Source organism: Pseudophryne corroboree, chromosome 4, assembly GCF_028390025.1.
Source record: "Pseudophryne corroboree isolate aPseCor3 chromosome 4, aPseCor3.hap2, whole genome shotgun sequence".
NCBI lineage: Eukaryota > Metazoa > Chordata > Amphibia > Anura > Myobatrachidae > Pseudophryne > Pseudophryne corroboree.
The window spans coordinates 316,568,438-316,586,254 of NC_086447.1; the positions used below are offsets into that span (position 1 = coordinate 316,568,438).

At 47.8% G+C, this 17,817-nt stretch overlaps 1 protein-coding gene across 1 annotated transcript in view; it reads right to left on the reverse strand.

Annotated features, from left to right (window-relative positions):
• Positions 1-17,817, reverse strand: part of CCDC39 (coiled-coil domain 39 molecular ruler complex subunit) — a 180,122-nt gene that overhangs the window by 25,552 nt on the left and 136,753 nt on the right. Inside the window, exons 18-19 of the mRNA XM_063916326.1 lie at positions 14,308-14,487; positions 1,741-1,823 (exon numbers count right to left, since the gene is read on the reverse strand). Coding sequence (XP_063772396.1) covers positions 1,741-1,823; positions 14,308-14,487 — 263 coding nt within the window. The remainder of the gene's footprint in view (positions 1-1,740; positions 1,824-14,307; positions 14,488-17,817) is intronic.

Genomic DNA, 17,817 nt, shown 5'->3' on the forward strand with positions numbered 1-17,817 from the left:
GAATAAAACTGTATTACACTATATATCTTCTTTTCTCTTCCAATTTTTTGGGGTTTATATGGAGTTAGTCTTCCATCGAGAGAAAGGAGAGAATTTGAACAATTGAGATAAAAGAACGGACATTTGAGCCCATTTTTGAGACCGAACTGGATTTGGACTGTAACACTATAATTCCTAGTATAAGGAATCAATGTAATCTTGTGACATATAAATTTCTATGCTACTATACATAGACTTTTTCCTGATTATACACCAAGAGGATGCGCACAGTTGCTTACCATTGTTGTTAAGATCCACTCTACGCCCCGATGTTTTCCCTGTGGAAAGCAATGTACCTCGCAGAAAGAAAGTTAACAATGGTAAGTCTACCATAACTCTACTTTTAAATGGGAAAAAGTAATATTTGTGTTAAATTGATCTGTTTTAACTAAATATATGCTACCCTATATATGTCGATAATGAAATAGCATGTTCTAAAACAAATTGTTAAAATGTAGAAGTCTCAGAACATTAGCCAGCATAAATCAATACATTGGGAATGATTCGATTTGAAGAGAGTTGAACAGTGCCAGGAATTAGCTCCCGGGGCTATTCAATACAGTGCAGTGGTTAAGGCTGAGAATGCCGTTCTCCTGGACTAAACAGGGTGTTTTGTCGGGAGAACCAACATTCTCCGACTTAAGTGCTAGCACGATGATGTTTCTAAAAAGAAAGTATGAACTGGCGCTATATGTTTCTCCAATGATAATAAATGACTGTGGATCAATTTCAATAAAATAACATATAATTTATTATCTAAACATCACATGCTAAAAATATCAAAAGCATAAAATACAAATGTGAACATGAAGTTAAGGGCATATATGGAGCTGAGAATACATTGGTAATGGCTGCTTTTGAGTGTCCATAGAGGACCCCGGACTGAAAACAATATGCAAAGTTCCCTGGGGAAAAGAGATTGAATACAGCTGGTGTTACCCGGGACTTCATTTATGCAGCACCGATTGGAGAGACCCAGTGTCTGCATAAACGGCATAGCTTGCTTGCTGGCAATCCTCAAAACTCTGGAAGTCTCCGTTGTCACGGGTAACACCAGCTGTATTCAATCTCTTTTCCCCAGGGAACTTTGCATATTGTTTTCAGTCCTGGATCCTCTATGGACACTCAAAAGCAGCCATTACCAATTTATTCTCAGCTCCATATATGCCCTTAACTTCATGTTCACATTTGTATTTTATGCTTTTGATTTTTTTTAGCATGTGATGTTTAAATAATTAATTATATGTTATTTTATTGAAATTGATCCACAGTCATTTATTATCCTTGGAGAAACATATAGCGCCAGTTCATACTTTCTTTTTAAAACATTTTCTAGGGACTGACAATCCCTACTGGCAGCTGTGACAGCGCGTTTGGGTTACTTTTATTGTTACGATGATGTTTCTGCTGTGTTAAGGGCAGAAATCAGCACTGCGCCGGCACTATTGTCTGATTTCTGCTCGCATCTCTCTGTGGCTGCAAGAAGAAATCCTGTCGTCTGGTGTCACAGGGCGCTGTATTGAATAGCAATGGGAGTTAATTCCCAACGCTATTCAGCTCTTTTTGTATTGAATCGTGCCCAAGGTGTATCCAATAGTTGCACAATACATTATAATGCGATTATCTGAGGACAACTTTAAAAAGGATTTAAAAAAACATACCACACGCCTTGGTGTTATTACAGTACTTTAAAACACTTACCCGACAGAGGAGACTGAGCTTCGTGAGGAACCTGTTCTTGAACTTCCTGGAGTTGAAGTGCTTTGTGGTATTTCTAAACCAAACTGATAAAACATTACATTTTAATATCTAATTAATAGATGGGTGATCACTGTAATAAGATGAGCACTGGGCCTTTTTCAGGTTTGTTAGTAAACCACATGCAGTAAAACATGGTTTTGCCCATTAGTGTGCTTTTTAGGTGTGCTAACAAACCTAAATCTCCCCCCCACTGCTCACATTCTACCTGTGGCAATATGACAGAAGCCCCACCGCACTACCCTGTGCTGCTAATGTTTGGGTTTGTAATGTACAGTTCTAGCCTCTCCCATTTTGAACTTAAACATAAGGGGCGATTCAATTAACCGCAAGGTGAACTTTTCAAGTAATAACTGTAAAAAACACGTACCATTAATATCCTGCATGCCTCCTAAATGACCTTGCAATTAACTGAATTTGTACAATAGACCTCTGGCATTCTGGTGGTAGTGATAATGGCAGCATAGCCGCTGCAAGGACACATACATTGCGGTCGCATCCTCAATGGATGTGAGCACAATGTGATTGACAGTGCCAGTCGGTGTTGGTGGGGGCCTAACAGTTTTCGGGGTGGCTGAGTGACGTCACATGCAGCCGCTCCGATAAAAGAAATGGCCGCCGACCACCTGACAGCGCAGCCAACCTTAGATCCAATGCGGTTGCATTTAGATTGCGAACGCATCAGGAGTTGGCCTCACACATGCTGGGCGGCCACTAGCATGTGCAGAGATGAACACAGATCTGGCTGCGTATATCAATGAAAAAACCCCTATGTGCCACAGTTTTGCTGAACACACTAGTTTCCTGCAATACTTTGTGCTGCCAACATTCTAATGATACGATTAACTACCGGTTGTGTTAGCCATGGATATGTCAATGCTAGTTACAATGCAGAAGACAAATGCAGTAAAATGAAGATATTCTGGGATATCCTATTAGCAGGGATAATTTACTGCTACTAATAGATTCACCATGTGCTATCTTAATAGCCCCAATGCTGCATGCTGAGCCCCCGAAGCAGGGCTGAGAAGGGATTATGCGCCAGCAAAGCATAATCCCTCATTTTTGCGCCGATAACACATGGATCCGGGAAGTTATCATGGATCCCATCTTTTATCGGCCAGTAGCGGGTAGATTACTGCACAGAAAAAAAAAATCACACTACAATAGGGTAGCCCAATAATACCATTGGGCTGAAATCACAATATTAGCCCATTTTCTTTACTGTGCTATAAACTACCGCTGGCAATAGGATACACCTCCCTGTAGATTCTTTAAAACCATTAATCAGTCACACACACAAATGTATATGAGCTCTTGCTGTGGGAAACGAGGCATATCTAGAATAATTTTGGGAACCTTGGCACTTAACATTTCTTCAGAGTGTGCTGGTTCCTCCCCTCTATGCCCCTCCTGCAGACTCTGTTTAGAAAAATGTGCCCAAGGAGCCGGGTGCATTCTCTGGAGCTCCAGAGTGTTTTCTTCAAAAACGTTGTTATTTTCAGGCAGCACTGGCTGGCACTAGTCTGCCTGCGTCATGGGACTTTGGAGTGAGGGGGGGGGGCAACCTCTTGAAGGGTTAATGGTCTGGAACCCCGCTGACAGCACATAGCTCCTGAGGTGTTTTGCTCGCCCCCAGGGTGTGCGCGCACCCAACAGCATGCCGCCACCCCTAACAGAGCTGAAGACGCTGATGTGGTGAGTACAGGAATCGAGGTCCCGGTTAGTGGGTCCCCGGTTCACATGGCGGCATAAGGGCGTGGCTGGTACTCAGCGCTGCGGGCTGCGGTGTCCGCTGCATATACCCACACTGGTGCTGACACAGCAAAGGGGGTTTAACCCAGTTTTCTGTAGATTGGAGACTTGCCAGTATAATAAAGTACAGGGACCGCGCGCCATTCAGGGGGTAGGGCTTCCCAGAGAGCAGAGGCGCCATTTCCTGCTGCATCACACTACAAGCTGCATGCAGTGAAGCACTGCTCCTCCAAGGACCCTCTTAAAGCACCTTACAGTGGTACCAGGGGGTTTTGTATAAGGAGAGGAGCAATAACCAGCTTTTAAACTCTTGCCTCAACAGCTAAAGCAGTGCTTTGCCGGGAAGAAACTAGAGCCTTAGATAAGGTAACTAGTTTTAACAGACAATATTTCTCTCTCTGTCTCACTCCATCCAGGATGTACACTGGGTTACTGTGTTATTAACTGCTCCTCTTTGTGTGTTCTGTATAAACATATCAGTCCTGTAACACAAAGTTTTCCCTTCCCCCAGGGGGATCTCTGTTGTGTGCACAGTGCAGCCCCCCTTCACAAGGAAGCAGCACTCAAGAGCCACCACGGCTGGACTAACATAAAAGGATGATTACTTACATATCATCTGAACAGACAGGAGAAGCAAGATTTTAAACAAAGTATATGACTGATTTTATGTTTAAGAATTCAGACCACACATCCAGGGCTGGTTCTAGAACTTGCGGCGCCCAGGGCGAATGTTTCCTTTTGCGCAAGGTGTGACACCCCCCCCCCCCGACAGGTAAAGGAGAGTTAGTGCGTGCCTATGACAAAAAAACAGGCGCGGCTTCATGGGGAAGGAGCGTGGTCAGTTATGCCCCCTGTAGTTGTTCCCTCAGTAGTTGTGCTCCCTGTAGCTGTGCCGCTTACCAAAATAAATAAATAAATACCATCCCCGCTCCTGCTTCCCGACTGCTGCTGCCCTCCGTCTGGCCACCGGCGCCGCTCCTCGGATCTATGGGAGAGACGTCATGACGTCTCTCCCATAGCACAGCACAGACACTAGAGGTCAATTATGACCACCTAGTGTCTATGGCTGCTCCAACAATGCCGCGCGGTGCACGATGACATAATCGCGCACGGCACCAGTAGTGGATCTTGCCTGTGGCAAGATCCGCTACTGCACACACCAGCCTCTCAGCCCCCTATACTTATTTCACAAAAAGTACATTACCCCAGGTTCTAGTCTGTATCTGATGACGAGATGCCAGATCTGGAAGAGGGTTAGGTGGATGTAGATACGGGGAATGGTACTGTCTCAGTGAGTGGAAGCTCTTATCTACTCTATTCAAGATGTCCTGAATAGCCCTGATAAGGAGACAGACACAGTAAAAGTATTGTTTTTTTTAATGTAAAACGAGGAATTCCTGGTATTTCTGGATTTCGAGGATGCGTATCTTCACATCCCGAAATGGCCACATCATCAGGCTTACCTCAGGATGGCGCTGCAGGACATAGGCCTTGCCTTTCGGTCTCTCAACGGCACCGAGGATGTTCACAAGGGTGATGGCAGAGATGTCGCTACAACTCTACAATCGGAGTGAACATCGTTTCATACTTGGACAATCTCATAACTGCTCTGTCCAGAGCACAGCTAATGGAAAGCATCGGCCATAGAATACGACATTTCACGGATCATGGGTGGATTCTCAATCTTCAGAAATCCCACCTAGAACCTACGTAGAGGCTTTGGTTCCAGGTAATGATTCTGGACACGGTGTCTCAGAAAGTATTCCTTCCTATGGACAAGGCACAGGCAATTCAGACGATGGTTTGTTCCATTCTGAAGCCGAACAAAATCTCAGTACTTTGCAAACGCCTACTTGCACAACCATTCCAGCTGGATCTGCTGGACAAATGGTCAGGGTCACATCTGCACATGCGCCAGTTGATATGTCTTTCACCAAAGACCAGGATTTCCCTCTTATGGTGGTTGCAGATCTCCCACCTGGTGATGGGGGGTCGACATTTTGGAATTCAGGATTGGATTCTGTTTAACAACGGCTGCGAGCCTTCGAGGTTATGGTGCAGGGAGCCAAGGGGCTCGGTTCCATGGTAGGTGGTCAGATCATGAGGTCTCCCTTCCGATATATGTTCTGGAACTCAGGGCACTTTACAATGCACTTCTGCAGGCCTTTTCTATCCTTCAGTATCGGGTCATCAGGTACGGGTGGAAAACCACCGACTGTGGCGTACATGACCCGACAAGGAGGTCCTAACAGCAGAGCTGCAATGAAAGAGGTGTCCAGGATACTCCTCTGGGCTAAGCGGAATGCCAAGGCCATTTCCGTTATACTCATTCCGGGAGTAGACAATTCGGAAGTAGACTTCCTCAGCAGACACGGTCTGCACCTAGGGAATGGGGCCTCCACCCGCAAGTTTTCAGCAGATATTTCATCGGTGGGGCTACCCGCAACTTGACATGTTGACTTCTCGGTTCACCAAGAAGCTTCTGTGTTCCTGTTCCAGGATGAGGGATCCACAGGCCGCAGCAGTGGACGCTCTGACAATGCTGTGGCTTTACCAGTTGGTGTATTTGTTCCCTCCAATTCCTCTACTTGCCAGAGTTCTCGAAGGACTTAATGGAAAAGAGTTAAGGCAATTCTGATTGCCCCAGACTGGCCCCACAGGGCCTGGTATGCAGACCTTCTGGCATTGTCACTCGAAAGCCACTGGCCTCTGCCAATTCAGGATGATCTTCTTACACAAGGGCCGTTAGTCTATCCAGACTTACCATGGCTACGTTTAATGGAATGGAAGTTGACTGGGAGGTTTTTGCCAGAAAAGAGATTCCGGGAAAGGTTATTTTGACTATGATCTCAGCCGGACAGAAGGTCGCGTCAAAACATTACCATTGCATATGAGAGACATATGTCTCTTAGTTTAAGGGTCGACCGTATTCTGCTGTGGATTTTCGTCTGGGACGTTTCTTGCACTTCCTGCAGGCTGTTGTGTTGCGCCTACATTTAGGCTCTATAACAGTTCAGATCTCAGCCTTGTCCTTTTCTTCCAGAAACAAATTGGCTGTTCTCCCAGCAGTCCAGACATTCTTAATGGGTGCCCTTTATAGTCAACCACCCTTTGTGTCTCCCACTGCGCAGTGGGATCTCAATTTGGTTCTGACCTTTCTCCAATCGAGATTTGAACCTTTCCACAAGGTGGACACGGGGTATTTTACGTGGAAGGCTATCATGCTGTTGGCCTTGGCCTCTGCGAGGCATGTTTCGGAATTAGGGGCCTTATCCTGTAAGTGTCATTCTCTGGTGTTTCATGAGCATAAAGCTGAGCTCAGAATTCGTAGACATTCTTGCCTGAGGTGGTGTCAGAATTTCATATCAATTCGCTGATAATGGTTACGGTTGTCACTGGCGTCTGTTACACCTTGGACGTGGTTCGGGCTTTGGAGATTTATGTCCAGTGGACAGCTTGTCTAAGTAAATCAGACTAATTTTTTGTTCTCTATGATGCTTCACAGATTGGTTGTCCTGCTTCGAAGCAGTCTATTACATGTTGGGTCAGGCTTACGATCCAACAGGCTTACTCTTCGGCGACTTTGCCGCTGCAGAGGTCTGTTCAGGCCCACTCCACACAGTCGGTGCGTTCTTCCTGGTGGCTGCCTGGGGTGTCTCGACTTTACATTTGTGCCGAGCAGCTTCTTGGTCGTGTTCAAACACGTTTGTTAAGTCTACAGGTTCGATCCCTTAGCTACTGAGGACCTTCAGTTGGTCAATCGGTTTTGCAGGGGTCTCGGCACTCTCCCACCCATTCTGGGAGCTTTGGGACTTCCCCATGGTACGAAGACCATCCCAGTATCCCCTAGGACGTTACAGAAAATAAGATTTTACTCACCGGTAAATCTATTTCTCGTAGTCCGTAGTGGATGCTGGGACTCCGTAAGGACCATGGGGATTAGCGGCTCCGCAGGAGACTGGGCACAACTAAAGAAAGCTTTAGGACTACCTGGTGTGCACTGGCTCCTCCCACTAAGACCCTCCTCCAGACCTCAGTTAAGATACTGTGCCCGGAAGAGCTGACACAAATAGGAAGGATTTTGAATCCCGGGTAAGACTCATACCAGCCACACCAATCACACCGTATAACTCGTGATACTATACCCAGTTAACAGTATGAAATATAACTGAGCCTCTCAACAGATGGCTCAACAATAACCCTTTAGTTAGGCAATAACTATAAACAAGTATTGCAGACAATCCGCACTTGGGATGGGCGCCCAGCATCCACTACAGACTACGAGAAATAGATTTACCGGTGAGTAAAATCTTATTTTCTCTGACGTCCTAAGTGGATGCTGGGACTCCGTAAGGACCATGGGGATTATACCAAAGCTCCCAAACGGGCGGGAGAGTGCGGATGACTCTGCAGCACCAAATGAGCAAACTCTCGGTCCTCCTCAGCCAGGGTATCAAACTTGTAGACTGTTGCAAAAATGTTTGATCCCGACCAAGTAACAGCTCGGCAAGTTGTAAAGCCGAGACCCCTCGGGCAGCCGCCCAAGAAGAGCCCACTTTCCTCGTGGAATGGGCTTTTACAGATTTAGGGTGCGGCAGTCCAGCCGCAGCATGTGCAAGTTGAATCGTGCTACAGATCCAGCGAGCAATAGTCTGCTTAGAAGCAGGAGCACCCAGCTTGTTGGGTGCATACAGGATAAATAGCGAGTCAGTTTTCCTGACTCCAGCCGTCCTGGAAACATATACTTTTCAGGGCCCTGACTACGTCCAGTAACTTGGAATCCTCCAAGTCCCAAGTAGCCGCAGGCACCACAATAGGTTGGTTCACATGAAAAACTGATACCACCTTAGGAAGGAATTGGGAACGAGTCCTCAATTCCGCCTTATCCATATAAAATACAGATAAGGGCTTTTGTATGACAAAGCCGCCAATTCTGATACACGCCTGGCCGACGCCACGGCCCACAGCATGACCACTTTCCACGTGAGGTATTGTAGCTCCACGTATTTAAGTGGCTCAACCCAATGCGACTTCAGGAAATCCAACACCACGTTGAGATCCCACGGTGCCACTTGAGGCACAAACGGGGGCTGACTATGCAGCACTCCCTTAACAAAAGTCCGAACTTCAGGCAGTGAAGCCAGTTCTATTTTGGAAGAAAATCGATAGAGCCGAAATCTGGACCTTCATGGAACCCAATTTTAGGCCCATAGTCACCTCTGACTGTAGGAAGTGCAGAAATCGACCTTGCTGAAATTTCTCCTTTGGGGCCTTCCTGGCCTCACAGCACGCAACATATTTCCACCATATGCGGTGATAATGGTTTGCGTTCACTTCTTTCCTAGCTTTAAATAGCGTAGGGATAACTTCCTCCGGAATGCCCTTTTCCTTCAGGATCCGGCGTTCAACCGCCATGCCGTCAAACGCAGCCGCGGTACGTCTTGGAACAGACAGGCCCCCTGCTGCAGCAGGTCCTGTCTGAGCGGCAGAGGCCATGGGTCCTCTGAGATCATTTCTTGGAGTTCTGGTTACCAAGCTCTTCTTGGCCAACCCGGAACAATGAGTATAGTTCTTACTCCTCTCCTTCTTATTATTCTCATTACCCTGGGTAAGAGAGGCAGAGAAGGGAACACATACACCGACTGGTACACCCACGGTGTTACCAGAGCGTCCACAGCTATCGCCTGAGGGTCCCTTGACCTGGCGCAATATCTTTGTAGCTTTTTGTTGAGGCGGGACGCCATCATGTCCACCTGTGGCCTTTCCCAACGGTGTACAATCATTTGGAAAACTTCTGGATGAAGTCCCCACTCTCCCGGGTGGAGGTCGTGTCTTCTGAGAGTCTGCTTCTCAGTTGTCCACTCCGGGAATGAACACTGCTGACAGTGCTAACACATGATTTTCCGCCCATCGGAGAATCCTTGTGGCTTCTGCCATCGCCATCCTGCTTCTTGTGCCGCCCTGTCGGTTTACATGAGCGACCGCCGTGATGTTGTCTGACTGGATCAGCACCGGCCGGTGTTGAAGCAGGGGTCTAGCCTGACTTTGGGCATTGTAAATGGCCCTTAGTTCCAGAATATTTATGTGTAGGGAAGTCTCCTGACTTTTCCATAGCCTTGGAAGTTTCTTCCCTGTGTGACTGCCCCCCAGCCTCGAAGGCTGGCATCCGTGGTCACCAGGACCCAGTCCTGTATGCCAAATCTGCGGTCCCCTAGAAGATAAGCACTCTGCAGCCACCACAACAGCGACACCCTGGCCCTTGGAGACAGGGTTATCCGCCGATGCATCTGAAGATGCGACCCGGACCACTTGTCCAACAGATCCCACTGGAAAATCCTTGCATGGGACCTGGCGAATGGAATTTCTTCGTAAGAAGCTACCATCCTTCCCAGGGCTCGCGTGCATTGATGCACCGACACCTGTATACGTATTAGGAGGTCTCTGTCTAGAGACGACAACTCCTTGGACTTCTCCTCCGGGAGAAACCCTTTTTATCCTGTTCTGTGTCCAGAACCATACCCAGGAACAGTAGACGCGTCGTAGGAACCAGCTGGGACTTTGGAATATTCAGAATCCAGCCGTGCTGTTGTAGCACTTCCCGAGATAGTGCTACTCCGCCGAACAACTGCTCCCTGGACTTCGCCTTTATAAGGAGATCGTCCAAGTACGGGATAATTATTTCGGCCATTACCTTGGTAAATACCTCGGTGCCGGGGACAGACCAACGGCAACGTCTGGAATTGGTAATGACAATCCTGTACCACAATTTTGAGGTACTCCTGGTGAATAGGGTAAATAGGGACATGCAGGTAAGCATCCTTGATGTCCAGTGATACCATGAAATTCTCCAGGCTTGCAATAATCGCCCTGAGCGATTCCATTTTGAACTTGAACCTTCGTATATAAGTGTTCAAGGCTTTCAATTTTAGAATGGGTCTCACCGAACCGTCTGGTTTCGGTACCACAACATTTTGGAATAGTAACCCCGGCCTTGTTGAAGGAGGGGTACCTTGATTTCACCTGCTGGAAGTACAGCTTGTGAATTGCCGCCAGTACTACCTTTCTCCGAGGGCAGCAGGCAAGGCTGATGTGAGGTAACGGCGAGGGGGAGTCGCCTCGAACTTCAGCCTGTATCCCTGTGATACTATTTGCAGAACCTAGGGATCCACCTGTGGGCAAGCCCACTGGTCCCTGAAGTTCCCGAGACGCGCCCCTACCGCACCTGTCTCCACCTGTGGAGCCCCAACGTCATGCGGTGGACTCAGAGGAAGCGGGGGAAGATTTTTGATCCTGGGAACTGGCTGCTGGTGCAGCTTTTTCCTTCTTCCCTTGTCTCTGTGCAGAAAGGAAGCGCCCTTGACCCGCTTGCTTTTCTGAAGCCGAAAGGACTGTACCTGAAAATACAGTGCTTTCTTAGGCTGTGAGGAAACCGGAGGTAAAAAAATTTCTTCCCAGCTGTTGCTGTGGATACGAGGTCCCAGAGACCATCCCCAAACAATTCCTCACCCTTATAAGGCAGAATCTCCATGTGCCTTTTATAGGCAGCATCACCTGTCCACTGCCGGGTTTCTAATACCCTCCTTGCAGAATGGACATTGCATTAATTCTGGATGCCAGCCGGCAAATATCCCTCTGTGCATCCCTCATATATAAGACGACGTCTTTAACATGCTCTATGTTAGCAAACTATTATCCCTGTCTTAGAGTATTAATATTATCTGACTGGGTATCAGACCACGCTGCAGCAGCACTATTTATGCTGAGGCAGTTGCAGGTCTCAGTATATAACCTGAGTGTGTATATACAGACTTCAGGATAGCCTCCTGCTTTTTATCAGCAGGCTCCTTCAAGGTGGCCGTATCCTAAGACGGCAGTGCCACCTTTTTTGACAAACGTGTGAGCGCCTTATCCACCCTAAGGGTTATCTCCCAACGTGACCTATCCTCTGGCGGGAAAGGGTACGCCATCAGTAACTTTTTAGAAATTACCAGTTTCTTATCGGGGGAACCCACGCTACTTTACACACTTCATTCATTCATCTGATGGGGGAACAAAACACTGGCTGCTTTTTCTCCCCAAAAATAAAACTCCTTTTATGTGGTACTTGGGTTCATGTCAGAAATGCGTAACACATTTTTCATTGCCGAGATCATGTAACGGATGTTCCTAGTGGATTGTGTATATGTCTCAACCTCGTCGACACTGGAGTCAGACTCCGTGTCGACATCTGTGTCTGCCATCTGAGGTAGCGGGCGCTTTTTTGAGCCCCTGATGGCCTTTGAGACGCCTGGGCAGGCGCGGGCTGAGAAGCCGGCTGTCCCACAGCTGTTTTACGTCATCCAGCCTTCTATGTAAGGAGTTGACATTGTCGGTTAATACCTTCCACCTATCCATCCACTCTGGTGTCGGCCCCACAGGGGGCGACATCCCATTTATCGGCCTCTGCTCCACCTCCACGTACCTTCCTCATCCCACATGTCGACACAGCCGTACCGACACACAGCACACACACAGGGAATGCTCTGACTGAGGACAGGACCCCACAAAGTCCTTTGGGGAGACAGAGAGAGAGTATGCCAGCACACACCAGAGCGCTATATAATGCAGGGATTAACACTATAACTGAGTGATTTTTCCCCTAATAGCTGCTTGTATAAACAATATTGCGCCTAAATTTAGTGCCCCCCCTCTCTTTTTAACCCTTTGAGCCTGAAAACTACAGGGGAGAGCCTGGGGAGCTGTCTTCCAGCTGCACTGTGAAGAGAAAATGGCGCCAGTGTGCTGAGGGAGATAGCTCCGCCCCTTTTTCGCGGACTTTTCTCCCGCTTTTTTATGGATTCTGGCAGGGGTATTTATCACATATATAGCCTCTGGGGCTATATATTGTGATGATTTTGCCAGGCAAGGTGTTTATATTGCTGCTCAGGGCGCCCCCCCCCCCCCCCCCCCAGCGCCCTGCACCCATCAGTGACCGGAGTGTGAGGTGTGCATGAGGAGCAATGGCGCCCAGCTGCAGTGCTGTGCGCTACCTTGGTGAAGACTGAAGTCTTCTGCCGCCGATTTTCCGGAACACTTCTTGCTTCTGGCTCTGTAAGTGAGCCGGCGGCGCGGCTCCGGGACCGAACATCAATGGCCGGTTCCATGCGGTCGATCCCTTTGGAGCTAATGGTGTCCAGTAGCCTAAGAAGCCCAAGCTACCACCAGTTAGGTAGGTTCGCTTCTTCTCCCCTTAGTCCCTCGCTGCAGTGAGTCTGTTGCCAGCAGATCTCACTGTAAAATAAAAAACCTAAAATATACTTTCTTTCTTGGAGCTCAGGAGAGCCCCTAGTGTGCATCCAGCTCAGCCGGGCACAAGAATCTAACTGAGGTCTGGAGGAGGGTCTTAGTGGGAGGAGCCAGTGCACACCAGGTAGTCCTAAAGCTTTCTTTAGTTGTGCCCAGTCTCCTGCGGAGCCGCTAATCCCCATGGTCCTTACAGAGTCCCAGCATCCACTTAGGACGTCAGAGAAAATAGGATTTTAATACCTACCGGTAAATCCTTTTCTCATAGTCTGTAGGGGATACTGGGCGCCTGCCTCTGTGCTTCGTTATTTTCCCCCAAGAGTTGTTCTTGTGTGTTGGTAGTTGGGGCTGCTGTTGCTGTCCCTATTTTCCGGTTATGGTAAGCGTTGCTATCCTCTTGTTTTGTTGTATGCTGGTTTTTTCTCTCACCACTTTCTTCTCTATTTTCCTCCCCTCAAAGTATGTCCGTCTCCTCAGGCACAGTTTTCCTAGACTGAGTCTGCAGGAGGAGCGTAGAGGGGAGGAGCCAACACACTCTGAAGAAATTTAAAGTACCAAGGCTCCAATGGACCCCATTTATACCCCATGGTACTAAGACCATCCCAGTATCCCCTATGGACTACGAGAAAAGGATTTACCGGTAGGTATTAAAATCCTATTTTTACTTTTATAGCTTATTAAAACCAAGCAAGTATTCCGTCATATTGTATTCTTATGCTTGCTGATTCAAACAAAGCAGCATATCAATGCACATTGAAATCAGTGCATGTATTAATGTTGTTGTTTTTTTTGCTGTGACTGGACTTCTATCTCTAGTTGGGGGTCATTCCGAGTTGTTCGCTCTGTATTTTTCTTCGCATCGCAGCGATTTTCCGCTAACTGCGCATGCGCAATATTCGCACTGCGCAAAGTAAATTTGCTATGCAGTTAGGTATTTTACTCACGGCATTACGAGGTTTTTTCTTCGTTCTGGTGATCGGAGTGTGATTGACAGGAAGTGGGTGTTTCTGGGCGGAAACTGGCCGTTTTATGGGAGTGTGTGAAAAAACGCTACCGTTTCTGGGAAAAACACGGGAGTGGCTGGAGAAACGGAGGAGTGTCTGGGCGAACGCTGGGTGTGTTTATGACGTCAAACCAGGAACGACAAGCACTGAACTGATCGCAGATGCCGATTAAGTGTGGAGCTACTCAGAAACTGCTAAGAAGTGTCTATTCGCGATTTTGCTAATCTTTCGTTCGCAATTTTGCTGAGCTAAGATTCACTCACAGTAGGCGGCGGCTTAGCGTGTGCAAAGCTGCTAAAAGCAGCTTGCGAGCGAACAACTCGGAATGGCCACCGTTATCTATTAGTAAAATTGATATAGTAAATATGTGACTAAAAGAAAAATATACCCTATTTATAAACCAATATTTGCAGCTGATGTACCGTAAAGGTAAAATTATTCTTAATGATGTCGCATAATATCTACAAACCTGCTGAAAGTACATCTGTAAAGGAACTGCCAATTCCGGGTTTTCCACCATTGACTGTGCCAGCATCTTATTAATGGATCTGTTAAAGTCTCGTACATCACGAATATTAATATCTTTCTCGTCTTGAGTTTCTCCACTGCTTTTCTTAGCAGAACGAATTTCTTTTACCAGTTTGGAACACTGTTAGAAGTAAAATAATGACATATACGGTGTTGTTTAAATCTACATGTTTTAACACGTTTGGGCATATAATAAAACGTCTCAATGATATTTAGCCTTTATTAAATAAAATAAATGTTCATTTTCAGACATATCCCTCTACTGAGCAGTGGCACTTTAACTTCCTAGTTAATTCCTTCCTCTGCATTCCATTAGCCCTCAAGTCTGAAAAGGTCAAGAAAGCCTTTTTACCTTTTCTCCCAAACTCCCTCATCATGCTGCCAACATCCCCACGATTTGAAAATTATAGCATAGTACACAGTGAACTATTTGTTCTGGGAATTCCATGTTGAACCAGGATCGGTAGGTGTACCATAACATTCCTCTTCTGCTCTCTCTTTGTGTACACCCATAGGCCACTTTAAACATGGGTACCGAGGAGGGTGGGTGCTTCATTAATGATGAGTTCTATGTGTATGACATTAGATAGAATACGTGAGTTTAGTCCCGTACGGCTTAGATTAATCTAGAGAGGATGGTAAAAGCTGGGGAGCAGTGGCATATCTATAATGGGTGCAGTGTGTACGGTGCAAATGGGTCCAGAGGGGGCCTACACTGCACCCATTTCTTCTATATACTTACCTTTCTGGTGTCCGGGTGTGGGTCTTCTCCTCTCCCGAGTCCCATAGCCGGCAGCTGCAGCAGCGATGTTAGCGCTCAGTCTGAGCACTAGAGACTCTGGCACAGAGCCAGAGTCTACAGCGCGTGCGCAGGTCTCCGGAAAAATGGCCGCTGCACCATTTTTTTGGAGACTTGTGCATGCGCTGTAGACTCTGGCACTATGCCAGAATCTCTAGTGCTTAGACAGAGCGCTAACAGCGCTGCTGCCGGCTACAGGACGGGAGAGGAGGGGGCACACACCCAGAGACTGTACACAGGTCCCCTCCTCTCTAGGGGGAGGCATTAATTTTGGTGGCTGTCAGGATCCCGGCTGTTAGGATACTGACGTCGGAATCCCGACACCCCATGAAATACCGGCGGTCGGAATCCCGACTGCCTGCCTGAATCCCCTTAGGTCGCCACAGGGTTATGTTTCCCCTCAGGTGGTGGCACGGACCACCGCCCGAGGGGAAATATAACTCCGTGGCGACCTAAGGTCACCACGTGCCCGAATCAGGACGAGCCCGCGAGGGGATACGCTGTGCTCGCCGCTGGTATTCCGGCTGTCGGCATTCCGACAGCCAGCCTATCATACTGAATCCAAAGGCTGGATCCATACTGAATATATTTAAAAAGCTGGATGCACACTAAATTTACACACACACACACACACACACACACACACACACACACACACACACACACACACACACCTATCAATACTAAATGTTATATGTGAATCTGGCTTATTTTGTTTTTATTATGGATCCAGCTTTTCCAATGTATCTAGTATGGATCTGGCTTTTACTCACATCCATTATCTAGCTGCATGTATGGTTGTATACCTAGCATCACCTATCCGATTAGTCATAACTAAAGGAAATAGACACCAGGGCCGGCTCCAGGCCTACTAGCACCCTGAGCGAGAAAATTTAAAAGCGCCCCCCCAACCCTATGTGCGCACTCCTGGAAACGTGGGCGTGGCCTTGTAACGTCATATTATCAAACTATAAATAAATATATTTTCACACCCCCTCTACGCACACAATTAGCAGCCTTACACATAACAGCCACAGTAGTGTTCCTTACACACAATGGGGTCGATTCAATTCAGCAACAATTGAATAGCGCTGGGAATTAGCTCCCGACGCTATTCAATTCAGCTACAGTTAAGTCGGAGAATGCCCGTTCTCGCTGACTTAACAGGTTGTTTTGTCAGGAGAACGGGCATTCTCCGACTTAACTATCCGCGGCGATGCTGATTCCTGAAAGAATCAGCCTTGGCCGGCCGCTCTTTGTCGGTTTTCTTCACTCACCCCCCCCCCCCCCGGGCTGAGAGAAGAATTCCCGACAATTGAGGGTACCTAGTCGCTGTATTGAATAGCGCCGGGAGCTAATTCCCGGCGCTATTCAACTGTTGCTGAATTGAATCGACCCCAATGTCTCCAGTATAGTGTCAGATACACAAAATGTGCAGTGCCAGCTACACATGACATGCCCCGCAGCAGTGCCAGCTACACATGACATGCCCCCCAGCAGTACCAGCTACATACAATATGCCCCCCAGCAGTGCCAGCTACACATGATAGTGTTCACTTTTTAGGGCAGGGTGCTGATCACAGGGAGGGCAAATTTTTAAGTTAGGCAGGCAAAATGATGTACATACTGTAATGCTTGGTGCTCCCCTACCTACATGCCGAAGCATGGACAGTGCGCGCCGAAGCCGCGCAGCAAAAATTTAGAGGCGCTGCTTCGTGGGGAAGGTCTGTGGCCACATAATAGTGGCAATTCGCATTACACCACTCAGTAGTGCAGCTTATACACATTGCACCAGGTAGAACCTCCTAGACACTTTGCGCCAGGCACAGCACATTAGACACTTTGCGCCAGGCACAGCACGTTAGACACTTTGCGCCAGGCAGAGCACTGAGACACATTGCCTAACCACAGACGCCTAGTGGGAACACTACATGACATGCCCCCCAGCAGTGCCAGATACATGTGACATGCCCCCCAGCAGTGCCAGATACATAAATGGCCACACTGGGCAGATATGCCCCCACAGTGCCCGATACATAAATGCCCCCACAGTGCCAGATACATAAATGCCCCCAGTGCCAGATACATATATGCCCCCACAGTGCAGATATGACCCCACAGTGCCAGATACTTAGGTGCCCCCACAGTGCCAGATACATAGGTGCCCCCACAGTGCCAGATACATAAGTGCCCCCACAGTGCCAGATACATAAGTGCCCCCACAGTGCCAGATACATAAGTGCCCCCAGTGCCAGATACATAAATGCCCCCACAGTGCAGATATGACCCTACAGTGCCAGATACTTAGGTGCCCCCACAGTGCCAGATACATAGGTGCCCCCACAGTGCCAGATACATAGGTGCCCCCACAGTGCCAGATACATAGGTGCCCCCACAGTGCCAGATACATAAGTGCCCCCACAGTGCCAGATACATAAGTGCCCCCACAGTGCCAGATACATAAATGCCCACAGTGCCAGATACATAAATGCCCCCACAGTGCAGATATGACCCCACAGTGCCAGATACATAGGTGCCCCCACAGTGCCAGATACATAGGTGCCCCCAGTGCCAGATACATAGGTGCCCCCACAGTGCCAGATACATAGGTGCCCCCACAGTGCCAGATACATAGGTGCCCCCACAGTGCCA